The sequence below is a fragment of the Artemia sp. Qi Xiang Cuo genome, chromosome 12 (genome assembly GCF_049724085.1).
Source record: "Artemia sp. Qi Xiang Cuo chromosome 12, ASM4972408v1, whole genome shotgun sequence".
Classification (NCBI taxonomy): domain Eukaryota; kingdom Metazoa; phylum Arthropoda; class Branchiopoda; order Anostraca; family Artemiidae; genus Artemia; species Artemia sp. Qi Xiang Cuo.
This window is the reverse complement of record NC_142805.1, coordinates 24,234,118-24,256,891: the sequence shown is the minus strand read 5'-3', so window position 1 is coordinate 24,256,891 and position 22,774 is coordinate 24,234,118. Positions and strand designations below refer to the sequence as shown.

Genomic DNA, 22,774 nt, shown 5'->3' with positions numbered 1-22,774 from the left:
AAATTTTAAAAAAGCTGGCAAACCTATAAAGTGGTCCAACATGTTTTGAGAGTATAGTCGAGATTATATAACACAACCAGAGTGGTTTTTGAGGCAACATCCGTTTTTAGGGTCAATCAGAGACAGCGGAGGTTGCTCCATATACGATAACTTGATTGGTGATTGGGTTCAAATAAAAAGGAGTGATTTACATTCGTCCTTGAGATTTTGCATATAATGACCATGCATTACAATTCAATTTTCATAATGTTTTAACATATCATGGATAATACATTAAATATTATTGACGTTGAAGTTATGCCTACTTCAATTTATAATGTGAGTACAGCTTAGTAAATTTCTTAATTTATTCCCAAATAGAATAATTTTACATGGTCATCTCTCCAGTAAATTCAAATTTCAGGGGGCATAGCCCTCCCCCCAACAATAAAAACTCTACAATATGATGATTATAGTCGCTAGAAAACGTTAAATACGCTCTTTTTTCCTTTATGTTAATCCCATCCCCCCATCCTCCTCTCTGTTTACAAGTTTAATTCTTTAAAAATAGTTATTTCGTTCAAAATGTCACTTTTTCCATTATCAAAAAGAGAGTGTGCTGTCTTTTTCCGGTCTAAAAGCATCTGTGTTTAATCCTGTTAGCAAGAGCGACAATTTAAAAACAACCTTTTGCATGTGCATTATCTGAAATTATTAATACCACTTGTTTATGGATAGCGGCAAGGGTTTCCTTGACAAAGATATTCTTTTTTTTGGTCAAAGTAAACGGGAGTAAAGCCTTTGAAATGCAAAGCATAAGTGATGTTTGAACAATGATGTCAATTTAAAATAGGGTCTAACGTTATAGTATACTAAAAAATTGATATTAAAATCGTTAATTAAAGAATACTACATTAAATTCAGAATTGATATACTGCCAAATTATATTCAAAATATTTTCTTGGGAAAATGTTTTTGAAATCCCCCCCTTCCCCCCAAACTCAAAATTTTCCAAAATTCTACTTTAGAAGCTTTTTTAAATATTTCTAAGGTACTCATAGATAGAGCGTTACAAATATCAGAATCGACTTTAGAGGATAATTTATATTATGGGAAGACGTTTTTGAAATCCCCCCCCTCCCCCCCCAAACTCAAAATTTTCAAAAATTTTACTTTTGAAGCTTTTTAAAATATTTCTAAAGTACTAATAGATCGAGTGCTACAAATATCAGAATCGACTTTAGAGGATAATTTGTATTATGGGAAGATGTTTTTGAAATCCCCCCTCCCCCCCACCTCAAAATTTTACAAAATTTGACTTTAGAAGCTTTTTTAAATATTTCTAAAGTGCTAATAGATAGAGCACTACAAATATCAGAATCGACTTTAGCGGATAATTTATATTATGGCAAGATGTTTTTGGAATCCCCCTTCACCCCTCCCCCCGAAACTCAAAATTTTCCAAAATTTTACTTTAGAAGCTTTTTTAAATATTTCTAAAGCGGTAATAGATAGAGCGCTACAAACATCAGAATCAACTTTAGAGGGCAATTTATCTGTAAAAGAGGGGTCATTATTTCAATCTAAATTTTTCTTCTTTTTTATGGAGGGGGATTCCTACAATTACTCTCCCCCTGAAAAGAGAGCAAGATGGAACGATGCCCCATCGATGCAAGCTGCAAGGCCTTCCATCATCAGATATGCTGGTTCCATTACACATGCTCTGGACCAGTCAATGACCACACAACTTTTAATGCCAGGAGCCTCTCACGCCAGTGCCAGCTCTGCGCAAACCTCTATGCAACCTGGCAGAAAATTGAAAAGTGAGTTGATGGTTTCTCATAATGCATCAGTCCCGTCTACTCAAGATCGTGAGGTCACCCCCTTTCATGCTTTGCCAGGAACTTCAGGCACACAAGTGCAGTTTGAATATGGAAATGTGAGTATTTTACCCCTACCTTCTACCTGATTATAGAAATATCTACCTATTTCTTTCCAACTTTTTTTTAGTCTTTTCTTCTCGCCATTTTTTCAATACTGTAAGGGTGTTTGTAAGAGATATTAAAATATTAACCCCCAACTATTGTTTTAAATTTATCTGCTCCCCTCAGAGATAGCTGAATATAATGTAATTTTTTTTTATTGTCAAAGAAAGCACTCTTTTGCTTCTTTCTGAACTTTCTGGGGGATGGGGTGGAGGCAATTATTTACTTAAATAATGCTAGGAGGGGGGGAGGTGTGAAAAATGGCACTTATTTAATATCAGGGTAAACATACGAATAGAAATGCTTCAGGATAAATAGACTATTGCGTATTTCTGAACTTTCTGGGGAGGGGGGTGGGGTGGAGGCAAGTTCTTAGTTTAAATAATGCTAGGAGGGGTAAAATTAAGTTTTGTGGATGGGGTGAAAAATGAACATGGTTTTTTAATTTTATAAAATAGTGGTTATTTCACATAGAAAATAAAGTTTTTTTCTATAAATTAATGAATTAGTAGCGCCATCTTCATCGGGTCATGAAACATTCATTTTTAGTGGACCTGAACCAATCCTCGCACTACCAATGGAGTTTAGAGATTAGCCTGCATTAGTTCTAAACAATATGGAGTGGCAAAGTGGTTTTCTAAATGAGTGTTTTGGGAACATGGCCAGCCTAGATGATTTAACTTTTGACATTGGCATGGTGGAGGACCTGGAATGGACAGATAGTTTTATGCAAGAGCATTTAGGTGTTGTTAGTAGTAGTAGTAGTGCATCTGAACCGGGTCCTCATAAAGAAATTCCGTCACAGGTCCATACATGCTGGCTTGATCAGACATCCCCAAACACCCTGGAAGACATACTAACAGGCTTAGAAGATTTCATGCCACCTCCATCCATTGCAATTGAACAGACTGGGGGTGGTGCTATTGACAATTCTATGTCACCCCCCACCATTCTGGTTAATGATACAACTAGTAGTAGTAATAACGATACAGCAACATCACAAGTACCCCCACTTCCAGATTTTTTTCTTTCCATCTCTGTCTTGCAGCAAACAAAGTTCTACAGCACCAAATTCGGTGACCCCTTTAACTCTCTAGTGTCAGGGGATATAATAACAAATCCCCTGGTCACTACACATTTATATGCTAATAAGATTGGAGCCCTTCTTGAACAACAGATGGGGGCGTGAGGGTCAGTTTAAAAGTATCAATAGCACTAAAAATATTTTTTTAATGAAAATGCGAGCGACCTGTATTCAAAATACTTGCACACGGAGATGTTGGCAATTCGCCCGCCTTTGTCAAATTATGAGGAGGTTTTCTAAATTGGGTTAATAGTATTGAAAGTAAATGGGAAAATTATAACGAGGGGGGTAGTGGGTCGGTGGTTTTATTTATTGAAAGTTTAAATGTTAATATTTGTAGATTCAAAAAGGATTTTATTGTAAGAGGTGGAGCGGGGAATATTGAATTGATATATCATTCAGATGTAGAGGGATGTCAGGGGATGCAACGAGTCTGTTTCGATACGAGGCTACAGTGTTTCAAGTATGTATTTTTAATTGCCGCATACAGACCCCTTCAAAAAGATGCATCTAAGAAAAAGTTAGATGAAATGGCAGTTAATGGTAAGGAGGGTTCAAAGTTCCCCATTGTAGATTTTAGTTGTTTAAATGGTCAATTTTTCGTTACACTAAAAGGAATAGATATTTTCGAGCGGGATAATGCACATTTAAAGATTGGTGTCACGGTGTTAAAGTATGAAACCGAATTTGAGGAGGGTAACCGTTGCGATAAGAAGGGCGTATTATTTCCAGTGAGGGCCCCTTCAATTGAATCAGTGGAACATTGGGTGTGGCTTCTATACAAGCCACCCACAGAGCCTAATTCAATTGGAAATTTTAATCCAATTACTGATATTAGTAGGGTTCTATATGAGGGTAAAAATCGGAATGGTGTATGTTATTACTGTCCGACATGCCTGTCCCGATTTTGGACTGATTTAAAGTTAAAGCATCACATGGAAAACTGTAAACGTCATGGATACCAGGCTGTGGAGACGGTAAGCGGAGATAGAACGATCTTACGTTTTAAGAATTTCCAATACACGCTCCTACAGAGCAATAAGATCGCTTTATATTGCGACGTGAAACTCACAGACGTGTAAGATTCATCAAATCAAAATCGTGTTAAAATACATGAAGCCATAGGGGTCTCTTACGCTCAAGCGCAACGAGATTCCAATAATACCATGCAAGTGCTGGATGTAGTTGAGATGTTGGGTGACGGTGAAGACTGCATGCGCGCTCGGCATTTGTCAGTCTAATCAAAACAACAAACGGTGCAATTTTGCGCCTTCGTTACACAAACTATCCTATGCTCCTATCACCAGTTGACATATTGGCCATTAAAAATCGTAAAATATGTTGGGTTTGCAAGGGAGAATTTGATGATGGTGTTGGGAATGGGGGAGGAGGAAGGTGATTGGCCACGATCATTTGTGGCAGGAAATTACACCGGGGGGGGGGGAGTAACTTTAGGGGAGTATTACATCAGTAGTGCAATTTAAATGTGAGACAGCAACATTTCGTACCTGTTTTTATACACAGTTCCAATTACGACTTAAAGTTTGTTCTACCGGCGTTGGCCCGCATTGCCAAGGGTGGAGTTCTAAATGATGCATGGATAGATGGTAGTTTTTCATATAATATCATACCCAAATCATCGGAGAAGCTACTGCTGCTAGAATTCATGTAGAAAACAGTTGACAAGGGTAAAACGTGCCTTAATAAAATCCGTTTTTAGACTCAGCTTCTTTCCGAAATCTTTAAGTCAATTGATTCAGGTACAGAAAAGGGACAATTTTGATAGCTTCCCCCTCTTCAAACAGCGCTTCCCCGATGATGAAATGTATAAATATATTAACGTTTAAGGGCATATATCCATATGATTATTACAACTCTGGCTCGAGGCTAGATGAGGTGTCATTACCGCACATTGAAGGTTCTTACAATTCTCTTACTGAGAGTGAGTGCACCACTAGAGACTACGAATTTGCTAAGAGGGTTTGGGCAAAGGGCTGGTGTAAAAAAGGGTGGGATTATTGTAAAATGTACTTGGCCAATGACGTACTCACTCTTCTGGACATTCTGTGCAAAAATACGGATAAAATCTATGGGGAATTTGGGTTGGATTAAGGTTATTATTTTTCCACTCCTCGTCTGGTGATGGACTTAATAATTAAAATCAGAAAAGAAAAAATAGGTCTGATCGCCGATGTGGATCAGCATCTGTTTGTATAGAGATCAATGAGGGGTGGGTATGTTTTTCACGGGGACCGTATCATGAAAACTGATCCGACCGGACAGCAGACCGATGAAAAGTCGGACGCAGTTTTTTTTGGATATGAATTCTCTTTACCCATCGGCAATGTCTTACTACTGTTTGCCGTGTGACAATTATAAATGGCTTGACAATCCTTGTGCTTTGAATTTCCCCAACATTGCTAGTGTTGAGGAGAATGGGACACAGGGATGGTGTTTTGAAATTCACGGTGAAATACCCATGGAAATCCATGACTCGGTAAAAGACTTTGTTTTTCCGCGCATAAATAGACCGGTGGGTAGGGACTCTCTGAGCCCCTACAATTTATCTTTAGTAGAGGTTGGGAGTATGCACTGGGTACCTTCAAACAAAACCTAATTGCCGACCTCAACCCAAAACAGAATATCGTTGTTCATCACGTGCTATTGAAATGGATGGTGTCCAATGGTTTCAAGGTCACAAAGATTCAAAGAGCCCTCCAATTTGATCAAAAGCCTTATATGAAAACGTTTATTGACACTTTTGTCAGTAAACGTTCACAAGCGAAAACGAAAGTTGAAAAAGAAGTCTAAAAACTCATTTTGAACTCAGCTTTCGGTAAAATGTGCGAAAGCGTACGAAAAAGAAGTTGATGTGACATTGTAACCATTCCCAAAGATTGTGCTCGAATCATTGCGGATCCAAAGTTCACATCGTTCACAATCATAGACTCTGATATGGTGCTCTTACATCGCAAGAAAAGAAACATTATTTTAAATAAAAATATTGCAGGCGGGAGTGCAATAACTGAAATATCTAAGAAACTCATGTTGTCATTTTATTATAATGTATGCAAGGTACAGTGGCCGATTGAGGGACAAGTTCAATTGTATTACGGGGACACTGATTCACTCCTGTTAAAAGTCAAAACTGAAAATCTATTGAATGATTTGGAAAATGGCGAGTACATTAGCTCACGAATGGACTACACTAATTGGGACGAATCCCTCTACCCAGAGCTAGTGAAACGCCAGGCCCCTAATCAATTGTTAATGCTAAAATCTGAATCGGGTAGCGATCTGTTATCCAGTGGTGTGTTTCCTGGGCCGAAGGTATACTGTGTGGAAACACACAACAAGGATATCAAACAAGTTTGCAAGGGGGTACCTACACACTTTGTAAAAAATAATTTCGACATGAGTGTGTATAGTAACTGTGTGGAACGTAGTTTAGTCACAAGAGCAAAAGTCATGGCAATTCGCTCTTTACAATTTAAAAACTACACAATTAGAGTAGAGAAAAACGCAATTACAGCCATATCGGGCAAAGTCTATGTACGTGAGGGTGGTGTGAAGGTACTACCACGCGGTTATTATTTAATTTCAGACCGAGTTGAATGCATAGAGTACAGAAAACAACTCGGTCAAGAAAAATTAACTTAAATTCACTAAAAAAGTACAAATTGGGTGGGAGGGTATTTTTGGGTGATGGGTGTTTTTAAATTGTTTTTTTTTATCGCAAACAATTTTCAATGCGTGTGTGCAAGGCAGATCAATCTCCACTATTTAATGCCCACTCCGCCCCCGGCCCACCGCAGCGGGCCCCGCTTCCCGACCCAGGGCGCTTACCGGCCCGCCACAGTGGGACCCAGTGGTGCTTCCCGGCCGCCGCCGCGGCCGCCCCTCCGGGGGGACCCCATACCAAATGCTGTAAATAAAAGTGTTTGATATTATTATTTTAAGTGTGTGTGCATATTCTAATAAATATTGTATTTTTTTTTTTTATAAAAAAAAGTGTATTTATTAAAGTGTTTTTTTTTCTAGTGCTTATGTAAATGTTGTATTTTTTCTTATAAATAAATTTAAAAAAAGTGTATTTTTTCATGTTTAATGTGCTTTCAATGTAATATTTTCTAAGTTTTGTAACTTTTATTCGTATAATAAAAGAAAATATGATTCTTTATTCGTCTTCTCATTATTCTTGAACGGAGTAGTAGGGAATTTATTAAGTCCTTAGACAGCAATAGTCTACAGTTAGTTGGCTAGGTGAACTGTTGAAAGGAACATGTATCAATTTAAAACACCATTCAGATCGTTTCTGTGTGGGCCATCAATGTCAGGCCAAACAACACTCTTAACTAAAATAATTAAAAATTGCAATAAAATTTTTGTTGAAAAGCCGAAAAAAAATCTACTATTGTTACAGTATTTGGCAGGAGTCATACGATAAAATAAAAGCAATTGGCACGACGGGATTGGTGCAGATACAATTCATACAGGGACTTTATTTTTTCACCATTATTGAACCAAACTCTTGGCTGATTATTGACGATCTGGCTGAATCTAATGAACAATGGTCCCAAGAAATGCTACAACTGTTCACTGTTCGCTTTCATCATGAACAGATTTCCGTTACTCTGGTTTTAGATAATTTCTTTCATCAGAGCAAATGTATGCGATCACTTGCATTGAACTGCACCTACTATATCATCTACAGAGTTGTTCGTGATTCTAGCTCGCTAATAACTCTCAATAAACAAATATACCCCGGCGCCCCTAAATTTCTGCTCTCAGCATACAATCAGGCAATTAATAAACTCTACGGCTATATCCTATTGGATCTTAATCAAAATACACCCGAGGATCTGCGTGTAGTTACAGATATTTTGACAATGAAATTAAAGTATATCTCCCCGTGAACACTAAAAAAGGCTATTAGTTGCTATCTTGACACTGAAGAAACTACATGAAAATAGACATTTATTTTCAGTTCTAAGCAATTCAAAACCCTCGCTTAGAAAAGCAATACTCAAACATGGTATTGACAATGATTTCATTAATCTAATATCTGAACTTTGTTTAAATTTGACCGAGGGTTATGTTCAACTACAAGAAGTAGTTGAACAACAGGCGAAGCAACATCGTTCCATTGTACGTACATTGGCCTCTAAAAAGAAAGGAAAGAATTTTAAAAAGAAATGTCTTCTTCAGGTGGGCGGTAGCTTTTTCACACTTTTACTGCCAATTATTGCTGGACTTGTAAACAGTTTTCTCTAAAGAGAATGGCAAAACCCTATAAATTGACTCCAATAGAACTCGCTCTCTCACCCGTGGAACACTTTGAGAACAATCTGAGTAAATTCATTGACAACGAGAATATTGAGGATGATAAAAAGCTGCTTTTACTTCAAGATGCACTTCGCCGAGTGGACAAACATAAGCCCTATCGTGCGAAGACCAGTGGTATTGACCATAAAAAAGAATCATCTCCTCAGGATTCTGCTGCTAGAGCAAAATTAAAGAAGGAGTAATTGTATTCGATTGTGTCGAAATTTGAAAATCTAATGCCCCACTCATAAAGTTAACAAATTAAACAACTCCTAACCTAATTCATGGAAAGTGGTCAAGACCATATTCAAGTTGATGGCAATGGGAAAGGGATTATAATTCAGGGCAAGAGCTATAATCTACTTAATTTAATCTATTATATAGTTACAAATCGTAAAGGACTATTATCATTTGACGCTCATCTATACAACTTTCTAAATACATTAAACTTCCCCAAAAGCCTTATTAGCAATAGACAAATTCTAAAAAAATTAAATGAACATGCACCATCGTCATCAAAAATACCATTAAAATATGAAGAAGAAGAAGAAGAAGAAGAAGATTTTAAATCAATCTTTGAAAATACTAGCACACCTAGTAGAAACTTGACAATGGTGACGAGGAGGTATATACCACTGATAGCTAGACAAAAGCGAAAACGTATCATGTCACCATCACCCCCATCACCAACCGCAACTAGTATGCAAAAGGGTAGCGGACGTTCTACTACGTGCTTACGTTCAAAATAGTTGAAGTTCTGAAAGGTGCTTATGAAAATATTGGTGAAGCAGGGAGTTTAAGTTCCCCCACCACTCTTTCCAAAGTCACTGGTGTTCAAACTAAAATTGTAAAAGACTATCTACAAAATGAATCAAGTTACACTCTGCATAGAAATCATAGACTTCGTGCTAATCAATATCGAAAAACTAAAGCCTTTTTCCCATTGCATATAATGCAAGCAGATCTCCTGACTCTAGATGAGATTCAAAGACGTCACAATACACCATACAAGTACATTCTACTTGCAATCAGTGTTTATAGTCGTTATGCACATGCAATTCCACTGCGATCAAAGAGAGAAATTGAAGTTGCTCAGGCTATTCAGAATATTATCGAACAGGATTTTTATAAAAAAATTCATATAGATTGCAGTTTTGAATGTGTTAACCTCCATGTTGCAAAAGTACTAGTAAAAAATAGCACACTGCTCTATTATAGTCATAGTCCTATAAAGGCTGCATTGGCCGAACGATTGATAAGAACTATTAGACTTTTAATTTCAAGATATTGTACATTGAAAAATACATCTGCTTTCATTCATGATTTAGATAAAATCATATTGATTTACAATCAACGACCTCATCGATCATTGTCCAACTCAACCCCAACGGAAGTTCATTATTCTGAACATGATATAATTGACACCTTTCTTAAACAATATTCCAATGAATCGATTGTCAAGAAGAAAAATAAATTCAATGTTGGTGATACTGTTCGAATTAATAGAACAACTAATGTTTTGGAAAAGGGGAATTACTTGTGGTCCACAGAACTTTTTAAAGTGACAAAAATCCTAGACACTAAACCCATAACTTATCGTTTGCGCGATACCAGAGATGAAGAGATTCTCGGCGGCTTTTATGACTATTAACTACAAAAAGTTAAAAACACTAGTGAAATATATCACATTGAAATGACATTGAAGACTAGGACTCATAGGTACAAGAAACAGTTACTTGTTCTTTGGAGAGGAACTAAATTTAATTTTGATTCTTTGATCGGTTCCGAAAACATTAACAATTGTCGGTGACTTTTATGTAAATATCATAGCAAATGTCTTTGACTCTCTCTACATTGACTGGAATACAATAAGGTATTTTTGACGAAACTCTCCCCCGCCATCAAATTTGACGGTGCTGATGAAATGGCTCTTGTCGACTGTATTCTCAAAAATAAATATGACATCCTGAGAAAGGATCGTGTGTATGATATAAAAGTTATACCATTCAATTGGTCACTCTTTGTCGATTATGAATGGGTTGAAGCCCTTAAATCTAGCGAATATCCACATGTCAAATTGAAATATATTGCATACGATAATATGACAGATTTGTGTCGTACAATGAATAGAAAAATCTCATATCGTAGGAATGAGACATTCCATTTTAATTATTCATTGGAACACGATAAAATTTACATTACCTCACCTGTTGACACTGAAATAATTATTCTTAATGATAATCTGAGAGATGTTCTTGGCTTTAAACAGAATATGATCAATGGGAAAAACGCTGGCACCGTTTACGGGATGGATCAAGTTATTTTTGTTGATTATCCACCTGGTTTCGCCTCGGACTCTTGCATATTTCTCTATGCATCCTTTGTGGAAACATCGAGAGTTAGTAATTCAAATGTCCCCCTCCTACGTGTTCTTGAACGAAAAAAAACTCATGAACTTGTTCATCACTATAATATAAAGCATCTTCAGTATTGGGTGATCCTCTAGCAATAACAAAAGGCTTAGCAGTGATTACATGTCATTTTCGACCCATTGTCGGCAACACAATCACCTAAAATGAACAATAGAAGAATTCCATTTGTCTTCCCCGATATCGATTGTTATGTTGGTGCTCTGAGTCCACGTCAAATAGGCAATGGATTGGACTACTACAAGGGGCCTACTACAATGTCTGGCTATTGTCTTGGTAGCTGGTTTTCTAGGCTATTTCATTCTGCACTACCCCTTGCCAGAAAATATCTTGTGACTGCTGCATCAAATTTTGCTGCCTCCATACTACAGGACTGTGGGTCGGGCAAGAATTTCAAGGAGAGTGTTAAGGAAAATATTAGATCTTCAGCAAGAGCCGTTGGTGAGCAATTAAAATATCAGCAAAATGGGAAGGGATTGAAAAGGATGCGTGCGCGTCATTCACTCATCAGTCTCCAACCCAGGCGGGAAGCGAAGGACATCAACAAGGACTTTGAGGAATAAAACAAGGAAGACCAATAAGCAGAAGAAGAAGAAAAAGATTGTTAGATCAAAGAAGGATTTCTTCTCTTAACATGACTTATCTCCCCCACGAGGAATCACATCCATCAATCAGTTCCTCATTGAATCTGTTCAATGTTGAAAATGTTGATGTCAGAGTGAAGTATGGCTAGTATGAACAATTTCAACCCCAACAACCCCTCTCGGAAAATATACACTTTCAAATATTTTCCAATGAAGACTATTTCATTGATTTGTCATCAACATTTATTGATTTAAATGTTGCGTTGAAGAAAAATTCAGATAATACAACTCCAACTGTTGCCGATGGTATCTCATACGAAAACTGTATTCTACACAACCTATTCAAACAAATTAATGTATTTATTAATGGAACATTGGTGAGCACTAGCAATAATTTATCCAACTATGCAAGCTACATACCATTTATGATGATGAAACCCAAGGCATACAAGGAGTTGAGAGGACAATCATTTGGCTATGAATATCGATCAGGTGTTGATACTGACGGCGAGTTGACTACTGTAGTGAGCCAGGAGTATCATCTGGTTGGAAAATTAAATCATGAGATATTCAATATACCCCAATGGCTAGTCCCCAATGTCAAGAGTGAAATAAAGCTGCAATTGAATCCATCGGATTTCATTTTTAGAAAAACACTCCTTGTAGAACCTAATGCAGATTTCAATATCACTTAGGCAATTCTCCACGTCCAAAAACAGCAAGTTATATGCGCTGTTGTATTGGTATTAAAAAGACTAAGAGCTAATGGTAACAACATTAAACTTCTTGTCCCCCAAACGATCACCAATCAACGTCACATTGCCATTGGCTCTCGTAGCTATAGCGATTCATCATTTATCAATGGAGAAATCCCATCAAAATTGGCTTTGGCCTTTGTAAAGAGTGGTAGTGCCGTTGGATCCTGGACTGAATCCCCCCACGATTTTAATTTTTTTGGTCTAACTAGCCTTGTGTGCAAAGTGAATGGGATTCCACTGTACACTCTATCATCTCACAAAAAATACAATAGAACTCTGTAAGAGTTGACCATGCAATCCCTAGATCATGACTCTCAACTATTTGTAAATGGAATAACCAACTCAATGTTTTCAAAAAATTAAGGGGTAATTGTTTTAGACTTTTCGGGGACTCAGGATATGAGTATAGCACGAACAGGGAATTTACGTTTAGAGTGTACATTTGCCGAAGCTTTGACTGAGAGTATCACGCTAATATCGTTGTGTCAATTTGAAACCTATTGGGAAATCACACCCGACGGCAGTGTTCTACTAGACCTAGTACCATGAACACAAACCAAATAATCAACGTATTTAGTATGGATCCTTACATGTCGCAGTACAAGTCCTTTTGCATACCATCGGACTTCACTGAAAAAATTCCAAGTGTTAACAATACCCTAATTATTGTTAATAGCAGTCCATCGACTTTGAAGACAGGCCATTGGCTATGCATCTTTCAAACAGCGAAGAATATTGAATTTTTTGATCCTCTTGGCCTATCATATAAATTCTACACTCCATACATCAGCAACTTTATTGAAAGCAGTGGGAAAACTATTATTCAAAATCAACGAAGAGTACAGGATTTAACGACTAAGACATTTGGCTTTCAGGCACTACTCTTTTTCATGTTCAGATGTCGTGGCTATACCTACAAGCAGTTTCTCGACATCTACGTTGACTTACCTCGATTGAACGACTTTCTAGTGGAAAATATACTTACAAGCGTGTTTAATATTGATTTTACTGAGCTACGAATAAAATGTTCTAAAAATGTATGTGAAATTGTTTATTAATGAATGAAATAATGTATATACATGATAAAAACGACTTTTCTACTCTTTACATTTCATCTTCTACTAGGTATAGGTATTTGTCAACAACAACTAATGCAGGTAGATTATCTGAATTCACAGTATACTGATCCTGATGTACTGCAATGTCAGGGTCACATTTTCTACAGAAAAGTGTAGCCTCACTCTTGTCATATCTCTTTGTATTGTCAATGATACTATTCTCATTCATTCTATAGAATTCACATGTTTCAATTTGTTTATTTGAAGTAATGTCACAAATAGTGTCCTCAAGTGGCGAATCACATTCCGTCACAGCCAAATAAAAATCAGTGGGCTTATAATCGTAACACCCACTGTCTTCACAACGATGACGTAGAAACCAAATTCTTTTCTTGTTCCAACAGTTGAATCGCTGACCCGGCTCCTCCTCCCAGAACAATCTAAAACCACGATGATACCAATCTCGTAGCAATAAACAAAAATCACGCTTAGGATTCTTTCCAATCATACCGGGATATGTATTCTCCCATTGATTACATTTATCATAGTGGCAATTGGAGCATAGGTGCCCTCTAGGATGAGAGTCACAAACCTCTTCAAGACAGGAATTACACCCTTGATTTTGCACAGCATATCCTCTATGCAATTTACACGGGTTGCATAATCTACACTTTTCATCATACTCATCAATCATTGTGCAATTCTCACATGATGACCAGCTGCCCAGTGTGTACATATATAGTGGACATGTATGGAACATTTTTTCATGTGTTGACACTCTCACGGCCACAATGAAACTGAGCTACCAACAACAACAAATTGAGTGGGATAGAGAGAGAGAGAGAGAGGAGTAAATCATCCTTGAACTCCATCTTTCTCACGAGAAAAAAAGTCCTAAATTTCTAAACTAGTGTTTAAAAGCATATCCACAATATCATTTTGACGTGTCGTGATTAATATATCAATAAATTGTGTAAATGCATTTGGACCACGACGTAAAAGCTTCATGCAGTAGTCTAATGATGGAGAATCAGTTTTCATTATATCGATAAGCATTCCCTGTGAAAATATCTTCCTTTGAATAGACAGCTCTAAAAAATCGTCATCTAGAATCAAACGTTTTTCCATAAGCACTAGATTCCCCATGATTCGCTCTTTCTCAAATCTATCCATTTTTTAGAGTCCTAACACTCTCACAACCAACTTCAGACTAACCAGAATTTTTTCTACTCTAAAAAGTATACGCTAGTCTACTATAGAAAGAAAAATACCTTTGATTTAGAAACAATTTTATTGAGCATAATTACAATAATAATATTTACTGATGCATTTTGTTCTCATCAATATATTTCACTAGCACATCTAATGCTGCCTAAAGTCTATTTATATGCACAATGTTCAGTTTTGCAGCAAAACTTAATTGCTCCTCCAGCTAAAATTTGCTTAACGATATCATGTATCGAGTATACATATCGTCCCATTCAAGGCATAGTCTACAGCTTCCGGTTATTTCCACAGCCACATTTGGTACTCGTATATCTTTGCTGCTGCTGTCGGCTCCACCATCAATCGCCAATAATGTAAATGCTCCACTCATTTTCACTACTAATATCCTCTCAAATAAACTATTCTCTCTTAATTCAATTCTCTTACTAATATGAATTGCAATGAAAATCACTGCTTTTATTTGAATCCAATCACCAATCGAGTTATCGTATATAGAATAACCTCCGATGTCTCTGATTGGCCCTAGAAAACGGATGTTGCCTCAAAAATCCCTCTGGTTGTGTTATATAATCTCGACTATACTCTCAAAACATGTTGGACCAAACATGTATAAACATGTTCAAAACATGTTTATAGGTTTGCCAGCTTTTTTAAAATGTGCACGTGAAGGTAGGCTGCATATTCTTGTGAAATTCCTTGTGCAATTGACATCAATAGCAAAAAACCAGTCTGATTGTCTTATACAACCTTGACTATACTCTCAAAACGTGTTTGGGCAGTCTATAGGATGGCACGCTTTTTTGCTATGTGCACGTGAAACCATAGTATATATTCATGTACATGCTAGAGATAAGACAAATTACTTAAGCACGGTTCAAAGTACTAGATAGGTTACTACTATCGACTATTGTAATTATTAGACAAATAACAAGAGTTTCTTTGGCATGTAAAGAGCCTACTCCTGAAATTGCCTTCTAACATAACTGTGCTTGCTAGTAGCATCAATACATTTTCTTTTGCAAAAAATGTTTTTTCTACCAAGGCTAGAAATAAATCAAAGCGGAATTAAAAGGGATACTTACGGTACTGTTGGAATAGTCATGTTGAAAATAGCTAAGGGATCAAGTGCAGTTCCACTGAGACTCCCAAAAAAGTTATTAAGCATTCCTTCAATTACTGGACCCAACTCTGATCCAAATCGCGTATTTTTTTCATGGCAGTAAGTAGAAGATACTAAAGAACAAAACAAGAAAATTAAAGGAAACGCGTTGATTTTTTTCTCAAAAAGTCTCAAAGATTCTTTCAACTCTAAAATTTTCTCACAAATTCTCTCAAAAAAGGTATAATACACTTCTTCAATTACTGGGCAATTCAGATGTAAAACTACTATTTTGGCATGACAGTAAGTAGGAAAGACTAAAAAATACAAAATAATTGGAAAACCATCATGTTTTTCTTTTTTCTGTACAGGCAATTTAAGTTAAAATCATTTTGTAGTAAACTGTTAGTAATCTTCAAGTATATGGGCTCAGCACGAATACACTCCAGAAATTTATAAATCAGTCTTTCAATTACTGAACTCAATTCTGATCCAAATCGGATATTTTTCATGGCCTGATATTGTGTCTAAAATACACTGTTCGATTTTGTCACCGTCAGAACTACAACCAACTGAAAATCAACACATTAGTTGCATATAAATCTGCTGCATAGCTTGGGAGTGAGGGCTATTTTCTTTCATGACAGTATTTGGAATATACTAGAAACTAAATAATTAAAAGAACATTGATTCCGAATAAATACTTTTTCTTTTGTCAGACCCACCAATTTAACTTAAATTTATTTTAGAGGATTATTTTTTATTATTATTAATGTCAAATTATAGGCAGCGCCATAGCGCTGCCTAAGTCTAGATCGATCAACTGTTACTACTATTACTACTAACAACTCACCGCAGTACCAAGCCGCCTGAGGCCAACACAGCTACACACGCTCCTCCTCCACCCCAATCTATTCAAAACCTTCCTTTTTACACCCGCCCACGAAGTTTTCATTTCCTTTAAATCTTTCTTTATGACGTTCTCCCATCCCAGAAGGGGACGACCTACTTTCCGTTTAGCCCTAGATGGTTGGCCAAAATAAACAATCTTCGGCAATCTGTCACCCTTCATCCGCACAACGTGCCCTAGCCTCCTCAACCTTTCTTTCATTATAGCCCTAGAGAGTGGTATTGAACCACATTTTTCGTTTAGCCTATGTTTTGAAATACGGTCAGTCAGCCGGGTACTCAGAACAATCCTTGATCAATTTCTCTGGAAAACATCTAGCAAATCTTCATCCGCTTTTCGGAGCGTCCATGCTTCAGAGCCATATTTGACCACTGTCATCATTGTAGCTTCTAATATTCTTATCTTGGTTTGCAGACTTATCTTCCTATTCTTTCAGACTTTTTTTAACTGTGAAAAAACACCCTGAGCCTTGGCTATTCTATTTTTAACGTTATCACTGCTCCCATCATCTTTACTAATAATACTACCAAGGTAAGTGAAGCTGCCCACCTGATCAGTCTTTTCATTACCCAACGTCACCTTTTCGTCGTAACTTATTCCTAGCCTTAGTGACTTGGTCTTCCTAACATTAATTTTCAAACCAATTCTAGCACCCTGAACTCGCAAAACCTCTAAAAACTTCATTCATTTTGCTCACACTCTCATCTAGGATGCTTAAATCATCAGCATAATCCAAGTCCAGGAGACTTTTCCCTCCCCGTTTGATTCCGTGGTCTCCCATTGCCTTTCCTGTGCTCCTTAAAACAAAGTCCATCAAAATAATCCATATAAAGGGGGATAGAACACAACCCTGCTTAACTCCTGATTTAATACAAAAACAGCTGCTAACCTCGTTTCCTACCTTAACCCCAGCAGTATTTTTCTAATATATAGCTCTAATCAGCTTATTGTATTTGTTTGGTGTACTATGCAAGGATGATACCTTTGCTAAAGCTCCTCTATCAACAGAATCGAACGCTTGCTCATAATCTATAAAACTGAGGACCAAAGGTGTTTGAAAACTCAGGCACTTCTCAATTATTAACCTAAGAGTTAAAATTTGGTCGTCACATCCTCTACCTCTTCTAAAACCACACTGTTCTTCCCTTAAAACTTTGTCAACGGCATCATACAGTCTAAAAAATTATAATGTTACTGAGTAAATCACTACCTAAAGAGGCCAGATTAGTGCTTCGATAATTACCACACTCACTTTTATCACTTTTCTTATAGTGGCTTAATTAAGGTTATCCTAAAATCGTTAGGTACTTCCCCTTTTTCAAAAATCATATTCATAATCTTCAGTAACTTATTTCTAACCTCAGAGCCACCATATTTAAGAAACTCATTTACCACCCTATCACCACCCGGAGCCTTATTATTCTTTAATCCTTTTATTACTGTTGCTAATTCCTCCTCACAGAACAAATCTTCCTTCACATCCAAGGTATCACAAACTTTTTCATTTTCCTCTATATTTTTTCCTGCAACTCTATCTCGATTAAGCAAAATCTCAAAATGTTCGGCCCATCTCTCTTTAGTTTTTTCCTTATCACTAATTGCGACCCCATTCCTATCTTTAACTGGGCCAAGTCCGGATTGACTACTCCCTCTCAATTTTTTAACGTGCCAGTACAATAACCAACAAAGAGAAAAATCTAAAAAAAACAAAAAACTAACGAGACTGTGGCCAGTGGATAGAAAAGAAAAGACAAATGCAAAACAACGTGGATATTTTGCATGAATTCAAACAAGGCGTCTTCAGCACTTAAAAAAACAACAATAAGAACAGGATAAAAAAAAAACAAGATAAAACTGAAAACCAATAAAATTTACTATTATGCCGTCTAGCTGCATCTTCCAGATCCTCGGCAATTTTATCCATGGCCTCCACTTCACACCTCCTTAGTTCATATTTTAATGCTTTCTCCACTTTCTTTATATTTCTTTTGTTTTCATACGATCTATCACTCAGATAATTCTTGTACAAGTCCTTTCTCCTCTCTATTAAACATAAAGCTTTTTAACTAATATTCTTAGCTGCATTTCTAGCTTTCTTGCCTAATACACCTTCAGCAACTTCACAAATTATTTTTCTAAAATTATTCCAACCATCTTCCACATTATCAAATTTTCAACTCTCAAGTTTAGTATTCAATTGTTCCTGGAAAGTTTCTCTCAAATTCTCATCCAGGAGTCTACCAACATCAAAACTTTCCGGGAGGTAGTTACCCTTCCAATATTTCAGCTTTAAATTAACTGTTGACACTACTAGATGGTAATCTTTACTTTTAACATCAATAACAGCACTCCTATATACCCTAGTATCTTGTATTGATCCTGCCAGTCTTCGGTTTACTATAACATAATCAATAAGGTTTGAATACCATGTTAACTTATGAGCCATTTTATGACCAAACCCCGTATTGGTTATAACTAGATTGTTATACCTACAAAATTGCAAAAGACTGTATCCATTACTCTTTTCTTTTCCTACACCAAATTTACCTAGGCTAGGATACCATCTATCCCTATTTCTACCGGCCTGGGCGTTAAAATCTCCCAGTAATAACATCATATTTCTACCTGGGACCCTGTCTATTTGCTCCTGTAACTGTAAGTAAAATTAATCTGAGTCACTAGTATCTCCGTCAGTCGGTTCTACAGGGGAGTATACTACTATAACTGATACTCTCAACTTTCTAGTCATAAAATGAGCAATTAGTATTTTATTATTAATACCTTCCCAGCCTAAACAAGACTTAGCAGCTTCCTTATTCATGATGAGCCCTACTCCCTGTTTATGTACCCCATCCTTCCTGCCCGAGTAAACAAATTCTATATCACCTAATTTCATGCTTCCTACCCCTGGGTTATGAGTTTCTGAAATTCCTAATAAATCCAGTTCGAATCGTCTGAATTCGTCAGTCAAAATGTCTCTACGATAGTCATTTTTTAATGTCGTAACATTCCAAGTTCCAATTTTCATGTTCCTTAAATCATTGAAATTATTTTCGCCTCATGAAAAGCAATGATCCCGGATACCAGTGCAGGACGGGGATCACATATCTTCTCAAGTCTACACCAAAGTGGTTAAGCCGGATTAAAAACGGACAGCAAGAAGTCCCTTGGACCTCCATGAATGGAAGCTTTGTGCAATCCTGGGCCCATCTTGGTCACAACATGGTTTTCAGCACTTGGCAATGCTCTTCTATCAACAAGAGTCGAAATCCTGCACATACAGTCTCAAGCCTATTAACTCCGACTCATTATATATTCATGCCTGCAAATATTATGCTACTACAGGGAGGCAACCCATAATAAATAAATTAGCTAGGAAGCAGTTTTTCAGCCCAAAGACACCCATCAAAACCTACCAAGCCCAGAAAAATTGTCCATTAGTCAGAATCCCGTGCGAATGCTGTGTCGTTTACTAGGCCATAAATTCCTCGAGGGGCGCCACTCCTCAAGTGGGAATAGAGTTAACCGCATGGTCCCCAGTCTTGCAGGTACCCTAAAATGGTCGAGGCAGCCCTTTGCAGAGGCCGTTAGTAGAGATGGGGGTCCGACTCGTGTCACGCACCCCTGCTGCCACCTACAACTTTTTTTGCACCCCAAATATGGGCATGGCCTCCCTAGGGAGAAAGATTGCGTAATCGGTCAATGACCTCTTTTTCCAAGGTCAATTTATTTGATGTTTCTATGTGTAATAACTCCGGGACGAAGGTTGCACTTGCGCATTGAATTCTAACGGGAACAATGTTATTGATCTAGGACTCGAGGGGGAAGTGGATTTCCGAGAACTTGATTGCGTAATCGAAGGGGAAGTGAATTTCCGAGAAATTGATTGCGTAATCGAGGGGGAAGTGGATTTCCGAGAAATTGATTGCTTAATCGGAGGAGAAGTGAATTTCCGAGAACTTGATTGCGTAATCGAAGGGGACATTGTTGATTCACGAAGGGGAAATTAAGAAACAAACATGGCTTCTTTAATCTGTGATTTACATAATCGCTAGGGGAAATTATTGATTCACGAAGGGGAGAATTAAGAAACAAACATGGCTTCATTGTTGTTTGGCTAGCCTGTCCTGAGAAATTGATTTACATAATCGGCGGGGAAATTGTTGATTCACGAGCGTGGGGAATTATGAAACATTAAGGCTTCTTTAATCTTTAGGCCTGAGGGATTTATTTATTATTGTTGTTTTTGGACAAGTGCATGCTAGGGGTGAATGTCAAGGTGCCCTGGAACAGGAAACAGTTAGATCACGTGTTTCCTTCTCAGCCAATCATCGAGTCGGATACATCCTCCTTCTCAGCCAATCAGAGACCTGCTTACATATGATTTTCCCCGTTACATAACAATTCACCCTTGAGATTTCGTATATAACGGGTGTGCAATGTGATTCAATTATCAGAAAGTATTTTGACGCTGTGTAAACAACAATGGATAAATTTGATGAATTTGAAGCCTTGGCAACTTCAATTTACCCTTTAAGTACATTTTTTATTTTCAAACGAATTTTCCATGGACATCCTCCCCTCTATATGTCCCACTAAATCCCCCCTCATTCCCCCCGTTTATTGACACACATACTGATAGACATAATTACTAAGGCGACGTACCTCTCTAGTTCAAGAGAAAGACACCCACTCCCTCCACCATTGTTTTTATATCATTAGAAAACAAAAAGAAAAAAATATCGTTCCCTATATATTTCCGCCTAAATCCCCCCCTCCCTCCATTGTTTTACAATCCCAAATTCTCGCAAAAAGAAATAATTATCCTTCCCTCTATTTTTCCACCTAAAGGCCCCCCCCCACCCCCTTTTTTTTAAAACCCCAATAATATCCAAAATAAATACTTTTCCTTCACTCTAATTTTCCAGCTAAATACCTCCCCCATTGTTTTACAATCATATTCTAGCAAAAAGAAATACCTTTTTGATAAATTTGGTCTTTCTGTGAGCCATATCAACTTCTGCATATCTCTTAGCTATTAGCCCGATATGTTTTGACAGTACATTTCTGCAGGGTTATAATTACTTGATCGTCTACTCGTCAAATGTTTTTAAAAACTCGTAAGTCCAATTTACTATTATTCTTAAATATTAAAACTAATGTTTTAACTTTGTATAATATTATAATCTTACCAAGGCTTGAGAAGAGACACATATTCTTTTGCAAACTTAAGTTAGGGAAGGACTTGAAAGGGGGCACTTACGCGATTATTACATAAACGGGTTTGTTCAAAGTAAAGGTTTTTTATTCTTATATAAATGTAATCCCATTTAAATTAAAAATCATTTGTAAATTTATAATTTTTCATTATATAAATAAATTTTAATTTTTATCAAATGTTGTGACTCAAGGATTTTTTTTGGGGGCTAGCACTTTTATTGGAAATAGAAAAGATAATTGCTTCGCTTTCGCTTTAATAAAACGAATAATTAACTTTATGAGAGGGTAGACTTAATTTTTCTAAATTTAGGGGGAGTGAATATGGGTTTTGTGATTTCTTATTGATAAAATAAACAAAATAATGTTTAATAACTTTCTTTCTTTAAAAAGGGGCAAATTATTTTGATTTGATTTTTCTTCTCTTCTTTAAGGCAAATTATGAAGAATTTGTGGACACTGCTTTGATGGGACCTATGGCTGGCGCAAATAGCGACGAATGCGTGCCCCCTCCTTCCAAGAAAGCGAGGACCAATAATGCGCCCCCTGTCATGCAATATGATCGCTGGCCAACACCCCCCAGCTCCACAATACTTGCCCAAGTGCAGCCACCTACGCAAGCCACTCTTACTCGAGCCACAATGGTGTTTGACCAAACACTCAAAAAAGAGTGGGTGAATAGCTTCAATGCCAAAAACACGCCTACACAAACTATTTCAAGGGGCTCAGAAGCTACTCCGGCTGCACAAGTCACAGCTCCTATACATGAAATTAACGTCACCAGTCCCTTCGCCCTCCAACACACGTTACCTGGACCCGGTCCAGTCACACAAGAACAGAGCGACGCCACCCCGTCCACCCTCTAACACATGCTACCTGGACTATCTGGCACCCAAGCTCGGAGGGATTATGCAAATGTCAGTATTTTTTCCTACCTTTCTATTTATTCATTTTTCAGTCCTTTTCAATCCCAATATAAACTTATCTCTGTGAGATATTAAGCCCTCGCCCCAACCATTGTTTTAAATTTATCTCCCTCGGAGATATCTAAATGTAATTTTTTGCAATGAAACCACTCTTTTCTCTGCTCCCACCCTCCCTCGGAGATATCTAACTGTA

General features: G+C 37.2%; 1 protein-coding gene across 1 annotated transcript in view; it reads right to left on the bottom strand.

Moving 5' to 3' along the window:
- The window catches only part of LOC148945909 (uncharacterized), a 176,537-nt gene that overhangs the window by 133,813 nt on the left and 19,950 nt on the right, over positions 1 to 22,774 (bottom strand). Inside the window, exon 2 of the mRNA XM_089097932.1 lies at positions 15,512 to 15,662. Within this exon, the coding sequence (XP_088954058.1) occupies positions 15,512 to 15,662 (151 nt within the window). The remainder of the gene's footprint in view (positions 1 to 15,511; positions 15,663 to 22,774) is intronic.